Source organism: Cadophora gregata (assembly GCF_030347475.1).
Source record: "Cadophora gregata isolate MNR1 chromosome Unknown scaffold_11, whole genome shotgun sequence".
Taxonomy (NCBI): domain Eukaryota; kingdom Fungi; phylum Ascomycota; class Leotiomycetes; order Helotiales; family Ploettnerulaceae; genus Cadophora; species Cadophora gregata.
Genome location: NW_026695934.1, coordinates 164,789 through 185,172, shown reverse-complemented (window position 1 = coordinate 185,172; position 20,384 = coordinate 164,789). Strand labels below are relative to the sequence as shown.

Here is a 20,384-nt window from a genome sequence, read left to right as displayed (position 1 = left end):
ATTGTATGTCATGTGTTCATGTACATGGAAACCTGGGTAAATAGGGATGAAACGGATGGATGTAAGTCAAGTAACATCATGGAAGCCATGCTAAGAGTTCTGAACCTCTTGAATGGGTTAAGGGAAGAAGATACTTACTGTATGCTGTGAATCAAAACATGAAATTAAGCCCGGGTAAATGCTACGCATTTCGCCCCGAACCTTATGTGGCCCTTAATTCATGAAAGATCTCTAACCTTCGTGCCGTCTTTCAAGATTGACATTGGAATGAAGAGGCAATGTGAAAGTCCAAAAGAATCTCTATATCCACCTCTTCAATATGTGATGTGAGTAGTAATCCTGAGTTTGGCGAACCTTGCAAGTCTCAGCTACCCATAACCTTCTTTGTAACAGCAGACCATGGCCTCAGGAACGAATCTCATTTACTCTCTCCAGATATTTAATCTCTGGTATATATACGCAGAGTCAGAGAGAACTTTCTCCATATCTTCTGACACCTCTATCTATATATATATATCCTTTCATGAGATAGCTTCTGTCATACAATGGCGCAAACCGGACCCTGTTTCACATTCGCATAACTCTATTTTCCAGAGCTCTTATAGACTTTCCCAGCTCACTAAAGTAGCTCACAAGTTGATCCATCTTGCCATCCAAGTCCTTGTCACTTCCTTGGCCTCATCTACCAGCCCAAGGTCAAGCAACATCTGTACCGACCCTCGTACCGAACTCTCCAACGCACTGAATATCCACGAATGAGTATATGCTGTATGTTCACCAATGAAAACGGTATTGAATTCCGTCTGCCAGTAAGCCGGAAGGTACAGCTGTTGCTGGGGGACAATTGGTACTGCCCAAGATCCGGCGTGGTGTTCATCGTTATCCCAACAGTGACGATCATAGTTTCCAGTCCACATCTCATCTGCAATGGGGCCGTGTAGTTTAACCATCGCCCTCTGGATGTATGCGATGTGCTCCTCTTCTGGCATGGCGCAAGCGACTCGCGCATCGGAGGACGAGATATAAGCTGCAAGCATGACACCAGCTACAAATCTCTTGTCAGCCTCAACCCAATCTTGACGATTTTTCTGATTCGCTTTATCTTTGAAGTCGGTAGTACTTACGACCAGTGCTGTTGATCTCGTAGGATGGGTAACATATTTGTCCAATTCCAGGAATGTTGATTCTTCCACAACCTCCAATGATGGGATGTTCGAGATGCTCCCAAAATCTTTCCTTGTACTGGATGGCGACCTTCACTACTCCATCAAAGACAAGTCTATCAATAGCTCGACGCATCAACGACGAATGAGGTGGAAGCTCCCAAAATCTCAAGAGATTGAATGGAACGCTGTTGAAAATGTACTCAAACTCTTCCGACGTTGAAGCCTCGCTTGGGTCACCTCCAGTTGGACGATGAGTCACTGTCAGAGTGTTCGTCTCCTTGTTATACTTTACGCCATTGACTTTGGTATTGAACGATATACGGTCTTTAACAAGCGACCGGAATGCTTCTGGTAGACGGCTCATTCCTTTGTCGATGGTTGCCCACTCATTGGCCATAAAGTATACTGTCTCAAACTCCCACATCGGCCATGAAACAGCTGTTGTGGTAACTTCGTCGGTGGTATTCAAATCAGTACCAATGACATCTAGGCAGAGAGAAAGTCAGTCTCTGAATAATACATGGCCTCTGTCCAACCTGCAAGACTTACGGCGTAGGTACTCGACCTCAGAAAAATCGAACAAGCCTTTTTCCACAGCTTGTTTATGGGCGCGGAAAACGTTCCCTGCATAAAATTTGACTCTTTCCTTGTCAAGAGCCTTCACAGTATCCAGAGCATCGATTGCTTCCTCAGCGGCAGTTGCATTGGACCACGTGACAATATCTGCCAGTGATGAGTTCGCAGCCACTTCCTTCTTTCCTGGAATGGTACCATCAGGTCGTCTCTTGGATGTTGCAACAGGCGTGTTGTCACTCGCTTGGATCCATGGAATGAACTTCACAGCCAGAGAAGAGTCATTTCCATTGAGGTCATTGAGAACATTGGCGAGCTGCAGTACCAGTTGTTGGTCTTGGATTGGAAAAGTCTCATTCGTGTCAGAGTCTCTGATGGTCATTGGTAATCTCATGGGACCCAGCTCGTGATACTGGTACTCATCGGGCGTAGTGTTGTTGAGGTAGGTTGTGTAGATACGTCCGCCAAGTCTGCTGTCGGACTCCAAGATCTTCCAGTTGTGAATACCAACAGAGTCCAGAATCAACTATTTACCAGAGCATTAGTGATGTTTATCAATAATCTGGATTCGACGGACGAACTTACAGATGTATGTAGTCCTGAAATTCCAGCACCCAGGATTCCGAACCTCTTTGACTTGACGGACGACACGAAAACAGCGTCCGGTTCTTTCTGCTTCAAGTACTCAACTCCATCAAATCAAGGGCCCATCGGGTCAGCGACATCAGCAAAAGTTGCTCCGCGTTTCACCACACGTTTTTTGACTGTAAATCTTGGCGAAGTGCCAATCAGTTGGTCCTCCAGGTACGCATGAAGACATCCTTCGTCAATACTCGTTGGAACAATCCACACGAATTTCGTAGGTCGCTGATCGTCCCAGTCGATGTGTCGCGCTGCAAGGTGGTGATCACCAATGTGAGTTTTGCCTACGCGGTGATGGACTTCCTCAGATGTCTGTACTTCGCATGGTCCGTATGCTACGGTCAGCTCACCATGCACGGCATGCTCATAGATGACATTAATGTTCTGGATGCCACCTTCTTCAACTGAGAATGGACCTTTAAAAGTGACAGGAAACTGAGGGAGTGGCTCGCTTGCTACCTGCTGGAAAGCAGCCGAGGCCAAAACAAACAAAGTATTGAGTTGAGACAGATACATGATTGAATTGAAATTGAGTTCTCCGAGGACAATGTAATGGATATGAACTGCTTTTTTTTCAAAAACTAGAACTGCGTCTCTTTTATAGAATATTCATTCTGTAAAAGTGACCGTGGTGATTCGGACCAAACCCACATTGCCAAGCTATCATAGGAAAACAATAGCTGCTATATGACGTTATCCAGGCCGTCCCAAGAAATCCGGACATTAGTTCACGATTTTATTGTGGTCTTGACCGCCAAAAAGTACCTTCTTGATAGCTGTGAACCATTGCGATACCCTGTAGAGTTGACTTTTTAGTACTTGGCAAGTCGTCTTGGCGAGATACCAGATCCCACTCTTCAGATAAATGGCTTTTCCAAGCATTACAGTGGAGCTTAAACTCCGATACCTTGATGTCTATCCCCCACTCTGTGCCACATAGCAATTGTCTTTTTTGGCTGCATTATGTATAGGCTACTTGGCTTCGTGCACTTTGAAACTTTGATAGGAATTCTTGATTAGCCATCGGCAGGACCACCCCCAGACACTCGATAGCTCTTCCCATACCCCGGAGCTGAAATCGGCTTATCAATTACCCTATTATAGTCTTTTCAAGCCGGTCTTTGTGTATAGGATAATTTCAAACTTCCTTTGCCAGGATTTTATCACGACGTGCGATTTGCTTCCCAAGTTGTGATAGGAACGGACTTCATGGTATAGATACCTCGGATTTATATCTACATTATGGAGGTTGGGTTAAATATCTTCCTGGACAATACGTGTCTCACTAGTCTTTTTCTTTCCGAATTTTTTAGTCAGAGCTTCGGACTTGTCAGAATGGAGAGAGCAATTGCGTATGACAGTCTCTCAGATTGAAAAGTAGAGTTCTCGTTTTCAACATTAGACTGAGGCAATTGTCAAAAATACTTTTCCATACGCGTGACGGCCCAAACATGGGTTCAAGACGGGTCCAGGATATATTCCAAAGTTTAGCTATGAATCAGAGGCCATCTCCTAGGCATGGAACATGGGAACCACGTATTTGGTCACAGAAAGAGGCAAAATGGGTCCAAAGTTTTGGTGTTCTAAAGGGTAAGGACATTACAAAGAGAAAGAGTGTGACCTAAACATGAGAACATCTCAGAACAATTTTGCTCTCATCAGCAGATTTTTGATACCCTACATAATTTGAAACAGGCTTATGGATAAGCTTTTATAAATAAGGCAAATTATCATCAACGACTGGGGCGAATCTGATGATCTGAATATTGACTATCATAGCAGCACGACTACTCCACAAACGGCTCAAGCGCACCGGGAAAAAATTGCCACACGAAGGATGACCCACTTCTACACAGGGCAGAAAAGGAGCCATATATCCTCATTCCATGTCAGTCAATCTGCGGCTGACGACACCAGAAAGTTTGTTTACATGTCCGGCCCGGAACCGAGCGAAAGCAGGGAAAAACCTATGGGCATGATCACATGACGTCAATCTAATCTAATCTAATCGTCCCCGCGATTTCACGACCCTCCAAAAAAAAAGTTAACCGCAACTTCACGACATAACAACCCCTCCATCACGAACTTCCGCTCGCAATTTGGCACTCACACAGCAACCAGCCTCAAAGTCCGACCTCATCACAAGTACCCTCCAGCCAAAGCCCACCAAAATGAAAGTCCTAACCCTCAACTTCCTCACCTGCGCCGTAAAGGCCTGCAAATCCACATCCGCCTCCTTCCCCCTCCACCCCAAGGACTGCGAACTAGTATCCGACACCATCGCACCGAACCCACAGCTTCTGACAAATGTTCTGCCTCGAGTAGATTGGAATGCGCTGGTCATTACTGCTGCTGAGGTTTGTTTCCCTCCTCCTTCTCCCAACCCATATCCCCCTTCCCTCCCAAGATCCCAACACTTCCCCGAAAAGCAAAAACACTGACCTGCCCGCTCCCCCCCTAGCTCGGCTTCCCCACTCTCCCACCCAACCCCCCAACACCCGAACAGCTCGAGACCGACGAAAAGCTCTTCTCGGAACTACACACTCTACTCCTCGAGACGCAGATAAGTGAGGGTGGACTGGTGTGTGCGAATTGTGGGCATGAGTATAAGATCAAGGAGGGGATTGCGAATTTTCTGTTGCCGAATCATTTGGTTTGAGGAGTCTTTTTTCGAAAGGAGATTGGGAAATGAGGTTGGGCATTGATGGGAGTTTGCAAGGCATGGAATGGAATCTGGAGTGGAAGGGGTAGATGTGGGGTGACAAGACAGATTTGAGGAGCTTTTAGAGGTCGGACTAGGCTTGATGGGAGAGGGAGGAGAAGTTCAAGGGTTTGGATCACCCGAAGGATAATTTTGTCTAGCCTGGATCTCCCGATTAGAGGGCAGGGCAAAGGGAGGAAGGGGGTACAGGAGATGAAAATTATGTAGCGGTTGTTATGATACCCATTTTGGCATTGCATCAAATTGCAACCTCCCGCAGGTAGGCTAGCCTGAGAAAAATACTACGTTTTGCCATGACATCTAAGGGAGGTAGCTTATTCTGACATTTAGCAATCCATTTCCCTCCACTTATAGGACCGCGGCAGGCATGGTAGGCATAGTACAGCTTGGAGACGGTCAGTCACAGCCAAAGATACCGCCCAACGCGCATGTATAGAGACAGAGGCATTCCAATAGCCTGCCCAAATGTATTTCTTCCATACATCCTCGGCATGTAATGACAAACCGGAAACCTTCAAAATCCCCTGTTCCCAACCCATCTGTCACTAGCCATGATAACAAAGCAGTAGCAGGAATGAACAGATTTACATTACTTGCTTCTGCTGGCTGTCAATCATATGAGATGCCCAGCATTCTCGAATTCAACAAAAGTAGGGAGTCCTTCGGTATCATTCCCTAGCCTAGCATGGCGTCCATATTCCATCATTAGGAGCAACTCACATCCTCAAAGGTTCACATATTCTGAGTTAGTATCAGACACTCAATTCTCAATTCTTCTAATGCACAATCGCAAGCACAATTAATTTTGCTTTTATACTCATTCGCTGTTCGCACGTCTGTCTGCCGGTGGCCATCCGCCTCACAGACAGCTGAGGTGCCACAGAACTGCAAATCCACAAATCATCTCATCTCATCTCATCTCGTCTGATCCCATCTCCCTCACTCACTCTGAGGCGCCCCTACTCCGCCCTCCAAAAAAAAAAGATTACTATCCCTAAGGTACACAGGCGTCAAGCCGTTCATTTCTCCACTCCGCTGCTCTTCTTCTCTGCTTCCGGGCCGTTTTCTCTTCCTCTCGCTGCGTCTCTCCTATCATACAAGGCGTGATCGATACCAACACCACACCACGCACTAAAATAAAGAGCCGCTAATAAAGAGTCGCTGGTGAAGCGACCGATCGTTTCAAATCGAATATGTACCCCAAGTCATCGACTATCATCTTAGCTCATCACATCTCTTCAACTCATTCCAATCCCGCCCACCAAAAAGTAAGAAAAAGATCGCTCCAAAGCAAACGCCTCGCCACGTCTCGCCAGAAAAACAACGGACCCGGTTGAAAGAGTACATTTTTGTAATTCGATCCCGCCAACCCATGGTCAATCCAGACCAACCCAATCCGCCAGCCTGTATGCATGTATGCAGAAAAGACAAAACAACTCGGGAAATACAGGCGAAATAGTTGGCATGCATGGCGGCAAAAAGCATCAACTCCTTGCTGAAAAATGAGGACTGCTCTTGCGGAAGAGGGTGAGTCCTGGGTGAGAATGCAAATGTATGACGACAGGGACAAATGAGAATGAATCACGGATATTAGTTGAGAAATCCTTTACACGCTGCTGTACCGCAAAGGCAGGGAATACGATCCGTACTTCCGATCTCACGTTCAAATTTGTAATCGTATGTGAGCTCCTCATCTGCGACATGTTAGTAACAGTCGAAAGAATTCATGAAGGACAAACTTACTCTCGGCAATGTCTCGCAGCGCGTATATGACAATTCTCTTGCTCTTATCCACCGTGATGATCTTGGCAGTGCAGTTGGGCATACAGCTGTGATTGATGAAACGGGCGATACCACCCTTCTTGGTTGCATCAACAACCGTATTCTCATCGATTCTGAAAAGGTAACTGCTTCCAATTCCACTCTTGAGATAACGATGTTCGCGAAGATCGGCGACTTGCTGTCTGACTTTCTCACCGACGTATTCGATGATCATATCATTCATGGCAATATCTTCCATAGCGTACAGTCCCCAGTTATGAATTGCCGACCGTTCGAACTTGACAAGCTTCTTTCTCTTCTTAAGTTGATTGAAGCTGAGAACGTTATCGACATCCGTTCCTAGAGACTTCTTCTGACGATCGAGGTCGGCCGCAAACGCACGTTGACTGAGTCGATTGGCTCGAGAATTTCCTTTGGTTGCTGTTTTTTCAGAAGCGATTTTGGCAGCCTGTGCTACATCAGCAGCAGAGTCGCGGCCAGTTCGAGAGGCAAGAGCTTCTCGTTCCTGACGTTTCTTCAAGATCTGAATATGATGAGGTAGATATTTAGATTTTTCGGCATTGAGAATCTTCTTTGTTGGCTCGGTACGAGCGCAGCCAGATGCGTTGGGAACATAATAGCCTAAAATGGTGGTATCGGTTGTCGCCAAGCCTCTATACCCGCCGCGATTAAGTGCCTTGATGTCTTTCTGTCTCCAAGCCCATGGTTTTGCCCACCCCTGCTTATGAGTACTGCTAGACTTGAGAAGGGAAGTAGCCGCTGGAATATCTTCGTCATCCTTGATGAGATTTTGAAGGCCGTCGAGGTCGAGAACGGTGTTGAAATCGTCATCAACAGTGGGTCGAGGAATCTCAGCAGACATGCCCCATTCGACCGTGGTCTCGACCGGAGCTGTTTCAGTAACATACTCCTCATCATCATCTGGACTTTCGCTCTGCTGGCGGTCGAACGTATCCAAATAGACGCCTTCTTGTTCTCGTTTGAGTGCTTCGCGCTCCTCGAAGATTTGTCGCTTAGACTTCTTCTTTTTCTTGGCAGCCAGCTTTCTCCTACCTTCGGCAAGAGCAGCTTGGGCATCGAGCTCATTACCAAGAACAGAATCAACATCTGGCATTTCCTCATCAACAGTGCTGGCCGACAGAGGGAACTCTTCGCTGATCTTTTCTTTAGCAACTCCGAACAGCTCCTCATCACTCTTTTTCTGACGCTTCAGGGCAGCCTCCACTTGCAGGTCGAGTTTTCGCTTCTTTGATGGGGCATGATCTGAAACAACGAAGCTGGCCTCACTCATAGAGTCATCATCAACAGCTCTAGCTTCCCGAGACCTCTGGAAAACATCAAAGGAATCATCATCTTCTGATGTCATCCTGCTTCTCGGTCGAGAGTCAGGCTCCTCAGTTCCCTGGGCACGGAGTCGGCCGTCATCCTCGGATTCTGGACTACTCTCAAGATAAAATGCTGATAGTGGTCGATACTGCGCCTTCTCCTTACGCTTTGGCCGTGCTCTATCGAGGTAAGGATCTTGAAATCCAACAGAAGATTTCGTCCCGCTCTTAGCTTTTCGAATGCGTGGCATAGACGCAACATTCATGCGGCCAGGTCCCATAACACGGCGATCAGAGCTTTCATTCCGGGAATTCGGCGTTCCAACAGGACTTTCGTCTCTTTCATCGTCCTCATAGATGAGTTGCATCTTCATATCCTTAGGATCATCAATGCCGTATTTTCTGCGCTTAGCCGTATGGTTGGCTGGATCCAGGTAGGTGTGTATGGCTGGAGCAGCAGTCTTCTCCCGAATGTTCTTCAATAGCTGCGCTTTGAGTTGTTTCCGAATGACCTCTATAGCCTCTCTGGAGGGGTCGAAGTTCATCGCGCGTTCCTTTCTCTCTAGCTCCACGTCGGCTGCCTCCTCTTTAGCACGAGCAAGCTCAGCTTGCTTCTCCCATTCATCATTGTCCTTCAAAGTTGGACTTCTGCTGCGCTTGCGACTCATCTGTGAAGCACGATAAGCCTCAGACCGCGATCGAGAACTTCCGTATAAAAATGGCTGCATGATCATGGTATAATTGAACATAAGAGTACGATCGAGTGTTCTGCAACACCGCTCACAGTCGTGTCGACCATAGTCACTATTAGGGAAGACGATATAGTATCCGAGAGCGTCCATCTTGACATCTTCTGGATTGAAGTGCCTCATGCGCTTCAACATATGGGGTGGCGTCGTGTTCATACATGGCACAGACTCGCCAGATACGAAGATATATGGCTGATGCTTCAGTTGCTCCGCCACTGGTTCGGCACTAGGCATAACTCGGATTGGCTTTGGCTTCGTAGGTGGGAGTAGTACTGCTGGGGTGATTGATTGAATCGGAGGACGAAAGATTGGTCTTGAGGATGCGGGGCCCTTAGGCGCAGTCGGGGGAGGGCCAGAGAACTTCGCAGCATCTGCTAGCTTCGTTGCTGCTGTAGGAACAGATTTAACAGTCTGCGACGCGGGCTCAGGCTTCGGGGCCATCAGCAAGGTCTCCATCATTCGCCTACTCTTGTTGCCCTCGGGATCAAAGTCAACCTTGACGTTGCTTGATCCAATCCGCATACTCGATCCTTTGCGCACAGCAAGCTTCGCAGCCTCGATGGCAGAAACAAATCGCCCACCCTTGACAATTCTCGAGTCGCGATAACGGAATGTTGCGAATCCCAAGCAGCTTCCGGTTTCTGGGTGAAGCTTGTTGCTGCTCTCTGCGATCTCGCCAAAGCTTGAGAATATGGCCGAGACGCTGGCAAAGTTGTGTAGAGGGTCAAACCCAGTTACGACAACCTGGGTTGGTGGACCTGGCCCAAGAGATGTCTTAGGATCGTACGCATACGGTCTGAGCAGATATGGCGCATGTCGCAGACGAGATAGCGGATTGTGGAAATCAACATTGATGTAATCCAGCTTTCCACCTCTTTTCGCTAATCTTGGATCCGCTGGGGGAGCGTCATCTTCTTCCTGCAAAGCCTTTCATTAGCCAAACATTCACACAAAGTAAGATGACGCTCCCCGCAGCAGATTATGTTATACGTACCAAGCCAATATCCTTATATGTGGGTTTCGCCTTCTTCATGTCTTTCGCATTTAGTTTCTTGTCGAGCAGAGGGTCGTAGACTATGACACAGCCTTTCACACTTCTGTTCGGGTCTCGAGCATAGACACGCGGGTCTGCGGGAGGAGTATCTGCCTTGGCAGTATTCTGTGGTGGCAGGACATCATTCTGGGGAAGGTATCTCTCGCTGGGGAAACCAGTTGTATTCGAGCCTGCAGTGGCAGACTTGCTTTGGTATGGACTCGCGACGTGACTTGGAGAAGAATCGACGTTCGTCATTGGTGTTGTGTTGATATAATGATTATTGGATGCGGACAAGTTGTTCTGCTGAGCAGCGGAGCTGAAGACAGATGACACTGTGCTTGAGTGTGAACTGGCAGACCCAACACCATTGAGCAGGTCGCCTTCATCAAGGAGGGGAGCTGCAATATCTGCGGTAGGAACACCTCCTTCACCAAATCGAGAAGGAGCAGTATCGTTGATGCGGACATTTGGAAAGGCCGCAGCCTTCCCATCAGCAACGGGACGAGTCAAAAGCGAATCATGACTGAATATCTTGACTTTCTCTCTCTCCTTGGCCTTGTCTTTGGCTGCCCGCGGAGCAGTAGGGAAGAACTGAGCGAAGCTCGCACCCGGAGCACGAGACATCGTGACTGAATAGTCGATCTACCTCTTCCACCTGCGGCCAACCAACATCTCCCGTATAAGTATCAGCGAGCGACTGCATGCATGTGTGTAGCGGCGTTGATGATGAGGTACGCGCAGAGGCGCAAAGGGGTTACACGCGACCTCCTCGAGGGATAGATCTGGATTCTTGCGCTTGGGGGATTGGGGAAAAGCAAGGGATGCGCAGTGATTGGAGCGGCTATGTGTAAAATTATGATGATGTTGCTTTATCGAGGGTTTCGTAAGGACAAAGGGGAGTTGATGTCGTCGTCGCTGAAGGGGGTGGTGGTCGTGGAATGGGATGGGAAATGGAGATGAAGTCGGAGCGTGAAGTGAAGTTCGCACGCCAGCCGAAAGTGTGCTAGCGCGCTACGATCTTGGCGGCCTGGCTGGTGCTGTGAATGCCCTCCAAAGCCTCCAAGGATCAAGATGACTGAGCCGTAACAGTCCTGGAGCACAATACGAACCTGTCAATATTTCTTAACTTGATTGTTCTCTCACTTTCGTCTCCTCGCATTTACCTCAAAGGACACAGATTCCTGTTGCTGGCTGCGATCAAGATCGCTTATGTAGGGAAATATCTGGTCTGGAACGCGGAAGTATCACGAAAAGTCTCGTCTCTAAAGGTTCTTTGTACGCGACTCGCGATTTGCCACGCTGACAATCAGAACACTCGAGGTCTTCTAGACGTTATTTTGGTGTTTTGTATTGTGTCCACTCTTATATTTGCTTGGTTCTCAGGCAGGCTGGGCCATGGCCTCGACTAAACGTCATGCAGCCATTTGACCCCTGAGTGGCTTCTTTGATATCACGTGGTGCCTGGCTTTCTTTGCTTCAGCTATGTCTATTTCTGTAACTGCTCGAGTATGTCTATTTTTGAATTCCACAAATTAATTCTCAGTTCGCTTTCAGCGTAAGCACTATTCCAATCTGCTTGGACATGGACTCTTTGTTGCTCACTCACGTGACTGTACCACGTCAAGTCATGGCAGCTTGCAACTTGCGCGCATCTTTCCCATTCTTCTTCGGCCTCTCAGGCGTGGAACTGAATCCCTGCACTCTTTGCATAGTTGACCTCTGCATCAACCAAAACCTTTACACTTAAAGAAAGGCGCACACCAAGTGCGGCACATGGGCGAGGAGGGGTATTGCCTAGGCAAGCCAAGTCAAGTATGGGTCGGCAAAAACCAGCACACTCAGTGGGAGAAGATCGATTCGCTTAGAAGAAGCTGCCTTGTTGATGTGCCGAGGAGAGCATAACGGTGATGGAGTCATGCAACCTGAACTTGTTCGAGTGCGGGCCGCGGTTGATGTACTTTACCATTGGCAGTTCCGAGCTCTGTCATCTCCGAATACTGCTTGAACGGCATGGAATAAGAATACGTGCCCACAAAGTACACTGGCGCCTGGCTTTCCATGCAAGATAGTCGCAATAGGAAATTTTCACAAGATTTCGGTATGATTGGGAGGCATCAATGGCGTTTGAATGGGCGGCGCAACACCGCCCAGATGAGCTGAGGTCTTGCCTTGTATGGCATTACCATTACCACCTATCCATCCAACTCCACAAGACTCATCTATTTCCCACTCTGGGCCTATTTCGCAATAACAGCCTCAACCTGTTCCAGCGTAATACCAGTATACACATAATAATCCACAGTCTTCCGCCTAATCACAGTCTCATCCGAATCAGCAGACAAACGCTGCTCACACAGGACTTCTACAATCCGCTTCTCCAAATCAATGTCAAAATTAGTAGTCCGTATCCTAGCCCACCAGGGTATCCTGCCACCATCAATATACTCTTCCTCAAACTCCCTCACGCATTCAATGACTAGTCCTGCGAACACACTATCCCAGACTCCTTCTCTTCTGGGGAACGTCAACAGCAGGGCGATTGCTCGTCGGCGGAGGACTGGGTCACGACATTTATGGCCTGTAAACCACAGCGGGATGATCACCCCCGAATCGAAACTGAATTTCGGGACTTTGGAAGCGGGAGAACAGTTCAAAAGACTCTCGGAAAGGTCCACAATGTCTTTGTAGATATCGTAATAGGCATCATAGACCATCTCGTCCTGCGCCAGAGATTTGATTGTACCCATGTAGGTGGCCTTCATCTGCAATTCCAATGTAATGCAAGCCTTCCTCTGGTCAAGCTGCTTGAACTCAGCACCATACTTCAGAGGAGCAAACGCTGCCATCCATTGGTGAAGACTCTCAGTAAGTGCCAATTGAGCCTGGGTGATCTCCGGTGGAATCGCTTCACTCGCCGATCCAGGCGTGTATGAACCCGTAAGACTCCCGGATCTCGCGATCCGGGGCAAGCATTGTGAGACGAAGGTAACCGCGAATCTTACAATCAACCCATAATAGACTCCAGCTTCTGCAATTGAACCAAAAGAAAGTGGTAACCTCTTGAGACTTGGTGGTAGGTCGACTTTGAGTGGCGGAAGCGACGTTGGTGGAGATGTTTGAGGGGGCTTTTCCTTGGGAGGGGGTCTGAGTTGGATGGAAAGTCGAGTGAAGACATGAGCCAACAGATTCTCATCCTCAGTTGGCGCCGTCGATGGATTTTCCATCTGACGCTGCTTCCATTCCATCAATAACCCCGTCCCAATTCTGATCTGCTGCACAGCAACCTCATGACTCCCAATCCATCCTTCGAATGCAAGAATCATCAACGAAGTCATCAAAGCTGTCCGCAAGTCCTGTCCCCCCTCCGTCTGTGCATACTTGATTGCTTTGGCATACTCTTGGATCGCATATTTATAATGATGGCTTGCAGTGCCTCCAAAGTCACGACGCGCTGCATCGCGAACATATGCCTGCGATCTCACTCGAGAAGTCATGTCCAATGCTCCCAGTGCAATAATGGCATGCCGAATCGCATCTCTTGCCTCGCACGCTTGCAGGAACATAACACGCAACTTTCCCATTTCAACATTTGGGAATATCTCGTATGCAGTATTCCGGCTGAATATATCGAAGCACCTGGATTCCTCCTCAGTCTGAAACTTTGTCACGGATGGCGCCGCATAAGGGGTTGGATGGCTTCGAATATTATGTGATTTCGGAAGTAGAATTTGTTTTGGACGCTCTGTCAGGTCCTTTTGGCGTTTTGGGGGCGGATATCCTCCGCACTGAATCCCAAATCTGATACATCGCTTGCAAAATGGTCGCTGTTCGTCACATTTGACTCTGCGAACTCTACCAAAGTCAGGGGTTAGTTTACGTATGTTTCTGTCTGGAGCGCTCGCAACTTACTTGCAGGTCACACAACCGCTCCTCACCTTCGCATGCGAACGCCTGCTGCCGGTGGGTCTCTTCTCCAGTGGCTCGGTGCGGTGCATACTGATGTTGACAATAGCCCACAGCTCATATCTCCCTTTTCCAGAGACATATCCATAATGTAGACAGACTCAGAGGAAGCCTTGCGAGGCTCTGGATTGGCATGGGATTTCTGAAGTGGATGTCAGCTTAGGCAGAACTACGGCACGGCAAGGCTAACTGTTTAAGGTTAAATGGACCGTTACGAAGGTACTACTTAGTCAGCACGGGCCCTCGCTTGTTGCTCAGTCCATCTTCATGACTTAGGACATTCTATTTCCAATGCACTCAGTTTTGATCCCTTATGCATGGACTTAGTAAGCAGATCCCCGATTTACAATACACTGAGACGGGCCTTGTCGAGCATTCACCAACAAATTTACCCATGGATCCAGACGTTGACCTTCAAGCCTTGCGTTGAATTCGAGGCTGTAATTTCTCAGCCAGTGAAAGCTTCCTCCCCATCCTCTATCATGGCCGCGAACATGTCCTCGAGTCCATCACCCGCAAACACTTTAAACCAAAAATAATATAACGCGTCTAATCCGACCTTCAACCTGGCATTCCCATTCTCGTCCAAGCCGTGTTGAATTTGGGGATTTGGAACGTGGGATAACCAGAAGCGAAGACATGATGAGGCGTGAGGTGAGGGTAGATAAAGCGGTAATGCCCCTACGAAAGCACACTCTTCGGCTTCCTCTAGTAAATATAGGTTATAACACGCTGAATGAGGTCAGCTCACACGCTGAAAATAAGCTGACTCGAGGTGTGTGTAGAGACGATTTTAAGGGTCGTAGGACGAGTTCAAAGGACCCTTAAGCTCGAAGCCTAGCGAAGCCTCGCTTAGCTTAATTCTTTAAGTTATATTACAATGCCAAGGGTCACCGTAGAAAAATACGATATAGTGGAGTACTTTTACTAAGGCGCTCTTCTGAATGCCACGGTAAATCGCTCTGACTCCACAGTAGTGAAAAAGTGTGCCGTCTAAACGACACAATAATTCGATAAGGTAGATCCTAAACCCAGGCTCAAACAGGTGTAGCTGAATCTACTCTTGAGTGCTCGAGTGTGTTTGAGTAGGTAGTCACATATATCCTTGCATCGAACTCTCCTGCAGGAGGTCTCCAACTCTACATGTAAAGTGAAGGATATACCCCTACAAATTGACGCTAAAAGAGATCACTAGGTGCAGCATATTTCAACCCAGTTTTTGTTTTTTGGAGGAGGTCTCTTTTCTGGCAGGACCACTTCATTTTCATGATAAGTGCAATGGATTGCGGTCACGTCACTTGATGCAGCTGGGAGGTGGGACAGAGATTTAAATCCGGCACTCCAAACACAAACTGTCAACAACAACACTTGGAACAACCACAGCAACTACGCTTATCAAAGAGATTCAATCTTATCCATTCTATTCTCCGCCCCTTATCCAACAAATCGAACGCCTCAGATATGAAATAATTTGAGATTTGCTTAACTCGCTTCTTACTATTGAAGTACTTCTTGTGACTTGCCAAGTAATTGTCTGCTTAAAGTCACATAGCTATCAGCTTCCAGCAAAGTCGCCCTTGCAAAGCTCAGATGCCTAATTCGCGAGTTACTTTCTATGATAATGCTCTCTTAGAGTGATTAGGTCACATTTACCATGCTATTTCAAGGTTCAAGAATAAAAGGCGGCTTGCATAAAGGCATTCTGCAGGTTGGCTTGGCATGGACGCCTGATCCAACATTTTTGAAGCCTGATTTGTATCTGCGGCCTTCCAGCCTCTTCACTACTCGGAAGTTCACCTCGCTACTAACGTCCTTGAGATATAAGCGTTAATGACTCAATCGCTTCCTTCAATAGTCCACTCCCGGAATGGCATCTATCTGCCCCTCTCTGATCCGAATGAGATTCGCTTGTTGTTCCTCCAGCCTCGGACCAGTGGTGAGGCTGTGACATGCAAGATCAAACATGTAAACCGGTCTCGCAAACCTCATTATGAGGCTCTATCCTATATGTGGGGATCTGACGATATCATGAATATAGTGATCAATGGCCGAGATGCTGCAGTGCGGCAAAACCTATGGCAAGCATTATACCATCTTCGGTACGACAATGCACCTAGAATACTGTGGGTTGATGCTATATCTATCAACCAGCAAGACGTGCAGGAGAGGAATCATTAAGTAATGATGATGGGGGAAATTTACGCTGGAGCTTCACGGGTAGTAGTCTGGTTAGAAGAATCAAGCCCACCAATGGTACGGACGATGGAGTTTCTGGCTCAAATCTGCCCAGGAGACCGAATCACACGGTATCAAGCTGATTTCCACCTTGGCCGTCTTCAGCATGTGTCAAAAGAAGGAACGGTATCGACTGTGGACACTGCCGAAATAAGCTACCCCTTTCTTCATGAGTACTGGAATCGCTTATGGATCATTCAAGAAGTTCTTTTAGGTTCTGAGGTTTTGGTATGCTCCGGTAAACAGTCAGTTCCAATAGGCGCTCTGCAGGAATTCTTTCAGATTACTATGAAGATACCAGAACGATTCTTGAAAGGTTTCGACCCTACAAGGAATTTGTTACTATCCGAGATCGCGAAATCGTCCCTGGCTCTACTGTTGTCTCGACGAAACGATTCAATCAACTCACCAAGCGATATTGCAGAGCTTCCGCTCCTCTATCTAGTTTCAGATCATGCTGATGCTAAATGCCTGGACAAGCGAGATCGAATTTTCGGGTTGTCTTCTCTGGCAATTTCTTGCTGTGTCGAAGCAGTTCCTGTTGACTACTCTCGGTCATATTCCGAAATCTGCGACATGGTTCTTGCCCACCATTGCACTTCCCACATCAACGAGAGTGATGGAGCGATCCGGGACTTCAGGCACTTCCACCATGCTTTACGAATCAATTCAGAGAAATATGAAAAGCTGCAGGAACCCAAAAGTAGACTCTACGACGCCAAGACATGGACGAAAGATCTGGTCGAGGATTGCTCGTTGGAAATCCGAGCTAATATCCAAAGCCGAATAATTTGGTTGAGTCCCATACTCACAGACCCAATTCCAATAGAGAATTTCATTTTCCCCCAAGTTCCAGAATTCAATCAAATGGTCGTCAAATCGTTACACCAGACCATCTACTCAAATCTTGATGGTAAAGTGCCAATTGCCACGCAGTTTGATCTAGTCCGGCCTCTGCATACTCATGATTACTACCAGATCATATCACGCGGACACATCCTGACATCGCTTTCGAGCGTCACTAGTATGACCTGGGGAGCTATTATGGATCATGCCAATACATACTCAGATTCAACAGACGCGCTTCATTACAAGGATCGACTCGTAGCAGCACTTGCTGTATACGGAGTCGAGCTCTCTACCACAAGATGGAGCACAGTATTTACATCAAGAGGTGTGAAAAAGCCTCGCAGGGAGCGCAACAGCCGGTCTGGGTCAAGTCTCAAGTCAACAGTGGTGCCAATAGGATCAGATGAACTCACGGATATAGCTTTTCAAGTCTTGAGTGCTATAAGAGAAGCGATTCCTATTAGTCGAAGACCACTGCTCAGGTAATTCATATCACCACTATCTAACTCTGATCATCTAACTGACGCCTGAAACAGAATAGCCATTGACGAGATGGGAGCCATGTATTTGATGCCTTGCCACGCGGAGTTACAAGACCTGATCTGCCAGTTCCCCCACGCAGACATTACTCTACTAGCCCGACAAAGCTCCGCCCTAGAGCTATGCTCCATTGAAGGCCAAGGACAAGAGCTTCTTTTGACTCATGATAAAAACTTCGTCAAGTCAACCGACTCCTCTTTCCTCCAACCCAAGATCGGTTTGTTTTACAGCCATCGGCGCATCACACATGAAGTCAAGATTCGGCTTCCATTATGGCTTCTGAAAACCATCAGCGTGGAATCTGCCACCACAGATGTGCCAGAGTGGTGCCCCAGTCGTTCCATACAACTTTATCAGATTTCGGCTGTATGGGGAATTCATCTCTGTGATTATCTACCTGGGAACTGTTCCTGCATGACCATCACTCGAATCGTGTCTGGAGCGGATCCTATAACGCAAGTACAAAGGCCGCTCAATAGTCATAAGAAGGCTTTTTGCAATAAGTGAGCATCGTGACAGTCTCATCTGAGCACTTTCGGTCTATTTCTACCGCTGATATCGATTGAAGGCGGAACACTCTATTGACTTCTTCTTTGCCCTCGCTTATGCTAGCTAAATCCGGTATCTCTAACAACCATGTTTTGACCTTTTCTGCAAATTATCTAACAAACACTGAGTACTGTGTGAGCTTGGCACCTTAAAATCGAGGAAACTTGGAATTCCTCTCTATTTTAACACATTCTTGTCTCTTCAGCCTTACTAAATCACAGCCAGGGGCGTTACCAAGATCCTCCAGCCAGCACTAAACCATCTCTGGTTAGCTCCCGTCATCTCCATCTGACATACTCGAAGCTCTTGGAAGCTTAACATAATTTGAGTCTATTTCATCGAACGAGCATAAACGCATTGAGCCTATCCAGTACTTATCCATACTAGTGGGAACGACTCTCCACTTATCAGATATCAAGGCTCTGGTCCTAACCACATGCTTGGAGTTGAACTGTCAACATCACCATGCCTCGTCATCGTCTCCGTCGGCTGGATTACATCCAAGGCATCGGTGTTGACAAAATGGGCGACCTCGCCAATACCGCATCCGGACAAGAATACCTTCGCCTCGAAAATCTCGACGTCAACATCCCACCCGACCCCGAGGCTATAGCCCATTCCAAGCTAGCGGTTACTCACGATAAAAACAACAGCTATCTACCATTTACAGGTCAGACTCACCTCCGGGATGTAGCAGCTGAACATGTATCCCGGCTCTCGGGCGTACATTATGACGGCCAAAGGAACTGCACTATTTCTGCTGGAGGGTTGTCGGGTATCCTTAATGTGCTCTTGGCAACTATTGAGGAAGGCGATGAAGTGATTATGACGGATCCGACGTATCGTGGACTGATCAATCGCGTCCTTCTAGCTGGTGGAATACCCAAGTACGTTCCGTTTATTTTCGAGCCAGGCGGACTCTGGAAACTAGACCACCAGGCGCTCAAGTCTGCAGTTACGAGCACGACCACTGCAATGCTACTCATGTCACCATCAATGCCAAGTGGTGGGTATTTGGATGAGCAGGATTGGAAGCTCGTATCCGAATTGTGCGTTGACAATGATCTGCTCCTCGTCAACGACACGGCCATGGAGAGGCTCGACTTCGATAATCGTCCGGTAATCAATCCTGCAGGTTTTCCTGGTATGGCAGAGCGTACCATCACTGTAGGAACATCCGCCAAAGAGCTGAGAATGATTGGATGGAGAGTTGGTTGGATTGTTGGACCCGAGAATATCATGAAGGATGTTGCAGCCGTCTCGATGGCAAATGTGATTGTTCCAGTTGGGATTGCTCAGGAAGCTGTGTCGATCGCTTTAGAGCGGTCATGGAGTTCGAAAACGGATTCTGCAACTGATTCCAGCTCAGAGATGTCAACAGATATGGTTGATTATGTGGCCGAACTCCAAGCTCGACGCGACATCGTCTTATCTAAGCTGGAGGGATTGCCAGTAGGAGTCCCGGCGGGTGGATGGAGTCTTCTTTTACGGGCGACGGACTTTGGAATTGATGGCAACGAAGCCTCAAGACGGCTATTAGATCAAGGTGTCTGTGCCACGTCAATGGAGAATTGGGGAGGGTCTGATGCGGGAAAGTATATTCGATTTGTATTCTCATATGAGACTCAAGCTCGCCTAGAGGGTTTAGGTGCTAGAGTCCGTAAAGCTTTGGAAATCTCATGAAGGTTACATTTTGACACATGCGTGCTTATTTACGCTTTTATGAATATTTGCCCTCATTAAAAGTGAGTTGCCTCATGTTCAAGCTTGCCAAAGTAAGCTCGCTCTCCGCTTAATCAAGATCACCCTCGTATTCGGCCTCCAACTGTTAAAGCAACTTTCGAGATCTGAGCCCTGATCAACTGAACATCGCAATTAAAGCAACAAGGAATGCAGCTTGGTGCAGGTAAAAAGCCATAGTCCTGTAAGTGGACTTAATTAGCAGGGGATAAAAGAATTCACAGTAGCCTTTGCTTGGACGCGAAAACGGATCAGCTGAGTGACAGATGGTCAACCTGGTACTTGTATTCATCCTCGTTTGGATATTGCATCGGGAATAATCCAAAAACAGAATGAAATGCGTCCCAAAATTGAAGTCCGATTTGATCCAAGAATGTTACCCCGCATTGCAGATCTTAGTCGGCTTCTTCTGTAAAAGCTCAATTTTTGCCAGCTTCAATGATATGGCAAAAGAGTTTTTGCTCAATATTCTTATGAATACGGTAGCAATTAAATGTGTGGAGAATGTAAGTG

General features: G+C 47.4%; 7 protein-coding genes across 7 annotated transcripts; 3 read left to right on the top strand and 4 right to left on the bottom strand.

Annotated features, from left to right (window-relative positions):
- Positions 1 to 458: 458 nt before the first annotated feature.
- ONS95_002166 (uncharacterized protein) lies at positions 459 to 2,133 on the bottom strand (the record flags this gene model as incomplete). The annotated part of the gene is made up of 3 exons (XM_058495407.1): positions 459 to 1,045; positions 1,125 to 1,652; positions 1,716 to 2,133. The coding sequence occupies 3 exons, from the start codon at positions 2,131 to 2,133 to the stop codon at positions 630 to 632; spliced, it is 1,362 nt and encodes a 453-aa protein (XP_058354135.1). The 3' UTR covers positions 459 to 629.
- Positions 2,134 to 2,246: 113 nt separating this feature from the next.
- On the bottom strand, positions 2,247 to 2,914 carry ONS95_002165 (uncharacterized protein). The gene has a single exon (XM_058495406.1). The coding sequence runs from the start codon at positions 2,895 to 2,897 to the stop codon at positions 2,439 to 2,441; it is 459 nt and encodes a 152-aa protein (XP_058354134.1). The 5' UTR covers positions 2,898 to 2,914; the 3' UTR covers positions 2,247 to 2,438.
- A 1,529-nt stretch (positions 2,915 to 4,443) lies between these two features.
- Positions 4,444 to 5,517, top strand: RMT1_1 (type I protein arginine N-methyltransferase Rmt1). Its single transcript, XM_058495405.1, has 2 exons — positions 4,444 to 4,738; positions 4,843 to 5,517. The coding sequence occupies exons 1-2, from the start codon at positions 4,553 to 4,555 to the stop codon at positions 5,038 to 5,040; spliced, it is 384 nt and encodes a 127-aa protein (XP_058354133.1). The 5' UTR covers positions 4,444 to 4,552; the 3' UTR covers positions 5,041 to 5,517.
- Positions 5,518 to 6,693: 1,176 nt separating this feature from the next.
- SET1 (histone methyltransferase set1) lies at positions 6,694 to 10,619 on the bottom strand (the record flags this gene model as incomplete). Its single annotated transcript, XM_058495404.1, has 3 exons — positions 6,694 to 6,797; positions 6,847 to 9,877; positions 9,954 to 10,619. 3 exons carry the CDS (start codon positions 10,617 to 10,619, stop codon positions 6,694 to 6,696), a joined length of 3,801 nt encoding a protein of 1,266 aa, XP_058354132.1.
- A 1,613-nt stretch (positions 10,620 to 12,232) lies between these two features.
- On the bottom strand, positions 12,233 to 13,990 carry ONS95_002162 (uncharacterized protein; the record flags this gene model as incomplete). Its single annotated transcript, XM_058495403.1, has 2 exons — positions 12,233 to 13,847; positions 13,905 to 13,990. 2 exons carry the CDS (start codon positions 13,988 to 13,990, stop codon positions 12,233 to 12,235), a joined length of 1,701 nt encoding a protein of 566 aa, XP_058354131.1.
- Positions 13,991 to 15,749: 1,759 nt separating this feature from the next.
- On the top strand, positions 15,750 to 18,423 carry ONS95_002161 (uncharacterized protein; the record flags this gene model as incomplete). The annotated part of the gene is made up of 3 exons (XM_058495402.1): positions 15,750 to 17,524; positions 17,579 to 18,085; positions 18,357 to 18,423. The coding sequence occupies exons 1-3, from the start codon at positions 16,140 to 16,142 to the stop codon at positions 18,421 to 18,423; spliced, it is 1,959 nt and encodes a 652-aa protein (XP_058354130.1). The 5' UTR covers positions 15,750 to 16,139.
- Positions 18,424 to 18,596: 173 nt separating this feature from the next.
- Positions 18,597 to 20,112, top strand: ONS95_002160 (uncharacterized protein; the record flags this gene model as incomplete). Its single annotated transcript, XM_058495401.1, has 1 exon — positions 18,597 to 20,112. The coding sequence occupies one exon, from the start codon at positions 18,597 to 18,599 to the stop codon at positions 19,812 to 19,814; it is 1,218 nt and encodes a 405-aa protein (XP_058354129.1). The 3' UTR covers positions 19,815 to 20,112.
- Between the last annotated feature and the right edge of the window lie 272 nt (positions 20,113 to 20,384).